This window comes from Primulina eburnea, chromosome 1 (assembly GCF_022965805.1).
Source record: "Primulina eburnea isolate SZY01 chromosome 1, ASM2296580v1, whole genome shotgun sequence".
Taxonomy (NCBI): Eukaryota; Viridiplantae; Streptophyta; class Magnoliopsida; order Lamiales; family Gesneriaceae; genus Primulina; species Primulina eburnea.
Window position 1 is genome coordinate 7,425,186 of NC_133101.1, and position 2,523 is coordinate 7,427,708.

The 2,523-nt window shown below is 36.3% G+C and overlaps 1 protein-coding gene across 1 annotated transcript; it reads right to left on the reverse strand.

Annotated features, from left to right (window-relative positions):
* Positions 1–215: 215 nt before the first annotated feature.
* Positions 216–1,698, reverse strand: LOC140810890 (probable aquaporin TIP5-1). Its single transcript, XM_073168799.1, has 3 exons — positions 1,515–1,698; positions 861–1,108; positions 216–705 (listed from the first exon to the last, which is right to left on the reverse strand). The coding sequence occupies exons 1-3, from the start codon at positions 1,636–1,638 to the stop codon at positions 319–321; spliced, it is 759 nt and encodes a 252-aa protein (XP_073024900.1). The 5' UTR covers positions 1,639–1,698; the 3' UTR covers positions 216–318.
* Between the last annotated feature and the right edge of the window lie 825 nt (positions 1,699–2,523).

The following is a 2,523-nucleotide window of genomic DNA, read 5'->3' on the forward strand; positions in this document are numbered from 1 at the left end:
CTCATGTTTTGTCACGTTAGCATTATAACATTAATTATACTCATGTCTTTAAATATGAACAATTAGATATATGATTAACATCTAATTAATCGCGCGAGCTCGAATCCACGTTGTAATAAATAAATAAAATTATATCGTGAATTATAATACATGTGAATTAATGAAAATAATGTAATAAATAAAAAAAAATTTATATTATTCGTTGGAATGTATAAAGGTTTTTTCAACTTCTCAAAAGTTCCTAAAACAAATATATATATCAACATCAACATTATACGAAAAATAACCAAACCTAGCTAGCTAGTTTCTTTAAGGAAATCAAACCCCACCAAGACCTTCAGCCATGCCCCTTAACTCGGGCGGCACGGCGACAGGGAACACTACATTATCGTACAGAATCCCAGCGATGGCGGCTCCGATCAAAGGCCCGACCCAGTAGACCGCATGGTTCTTGAAATGCCCTCCTACAACGGCTGCGCCGAAAGAACATGCAGGGTTCATCGACCCTCCTGTGAATGGCCCGGATGCGAGTACATTGGCTCCGGCTATGAGTCCGATTGCCAGTGGCCCTATCGCTCCGATCGGACCCTTCTTCGGGTCAGAAGCAGCGTAGACTGTGTACACCAATGCAAATGTCATCACACCTTCGAGTATGGCTGCGCCGAATCCTGTCATCTCTTCCGCGATTCCATGCACCGGAACATGCTGAAAAACATTCCAAATAAATGGACAAATATTTTGAAGAAATTAATTTCTCAAAAGTACTGATTATATTTTTCTATAAAAAGGATAACTGTTCATTTGAATTTTTTTGTTACTTACATGAACAAAAGTTTTCTATGTGTTGAATGGATTTTTACCTGGCTAATGGTGATGGTTTTCAGCAAAAGGCATGCCATGATAGAGCCAAGCATTTGAACAATCCAGTAAAATATAGTCATGGGAACCGAAATGTGTCCTCCAATCGCCATACCGAAGGTGACGGCCGGATTCACGTGCCCGCCGGAGATGTTGGCGGAGATATACACTGCCACCGATAATGCAAAGGCAGTAGCCACCGCATTGGCAACCAGGCTGGAAGAATCCGGCGCTGCATCCATCATCCGCCCTGCGATTTTACGTTCAACAAATAGAGCTTAATGTCCTTAAATTCTCCACATTATCTAAAATCTATTCTACATATTTCTAAGACTAGAATATATATTGGCTATATACTTTATAAAAAAAAATTATAATTCTAGAACATAGACAAATTTTGGACTCTTATCTTGATCCATTAAATCACTTGCGAAGCCTAATCAATTAACTCGTTCAGTTCATTTATAACAAGAGTCCAAAATCAAGTTTAAGTTTCAACTGTCGCATTTTCAATAACGATTCGTGACCAAATTATTTTATGATAAAATCATCCGCATGCATATATTTTAATTTTGGCATGCTTGAAATGCTAAAATGGAGACAGAGGAAGGAAAAATCCAAAGATAAAGGACGAGAATGCGAAGAAAAAAGCATACCGGAAGCCATGGTTGAGCCGATGGCGGCGAAAACGAAGATGAAAGTTGAGATGAACTCCGCCAAATATGATCTTAGAGCAATGGGAGTGATCGAGTGTTGCAAGCGGGATCTGAGTGACGCCATTTTCGGGATAAATAAGCTTTCTGCAGTCGATTCTGCAATTCTAAAAAATTACTCTTTTGGATTTTGTTAATGAAAAAGGATGGAAAATAGATAAAGTCGGTTATATTTAGTTTTGGAGGGCGGGATGAGCAGTTGTGACGGTTGGTGATGGATTTTGAATTCTTAACAGTGGGCCACGTGGCAACATGTGGTTGGCCCAGGTTTGACATTTTATTGGTTACTGATTGATTGATTAATTAATTAATTCATTCTTAATTCCAATTTTATTCCTTTTTTTTGTGCATGCACGTTCATAGATATTTCAAGTCAAATTCAAGTCCAAATTATTTTTTAAGCACTGGAGAATTTAAATACGTGTAAACTAAATGAGCTCGTGATCCCTAGTTATAATTTGACCTTTGATTAATGATGGTTGATACCTAAGTTTTAATCAAATGGATCATAAAATTCTATTGAACTCGAGCACAAAATGATTCGAATTTTAACTTCCAACTCGGGTTTATATAAAAACTAGAAAAGTGCATGTGTGTTGCATGTGAGCAACTAAACTGCTGAAAATATATGAATGAAATTTGATAATATTTGAATGAATTAAAATATGGCTAGTAGCATTTATCTATTGAAACAAATCAAACCACAAAAAATAAAAATCATGATCATAGACGATATATGAATAGTAAAAGTTATCTTATCCACATGACACATTTTTCAATATGATTCTTGGTTGATTTTGACAACTCAACAACTCTTTGTCGTAGTTTTTATAATATGCGTATAACCATTTTGGTATACTCAACAAGTATATGATCACCTTTAATACTTATTATCTTATTTAGAATCCTCATCTGAGACTGACATGCTTGTAGTTTGCTTCCCTATCACGAC

Bases quoted from the DNA above. Each gene is read 5' to 3' on its own strand.
- LOC140810890 (XM_073168799.1), bottom strand. From the start codon at position 1,638: ATGGCGTCACTCAGATCCCGCTTGCAACACTCGATCACTCCCATTGCT. The intron at 1,109-1,514 runs GTATGCTTTTTT...GTAAAATCGCAG, and splicing joins CGGCTCAACCATGGCTTCCG to GGCGGATGATGGATGCAGCG. The intron at 706-860 runs GTAAAAATCCAT...AATGTTTTTCAG, and splicing joins AAACCATCACCATTAGCCAG to CATGTTCCGGTGCATGGAAT.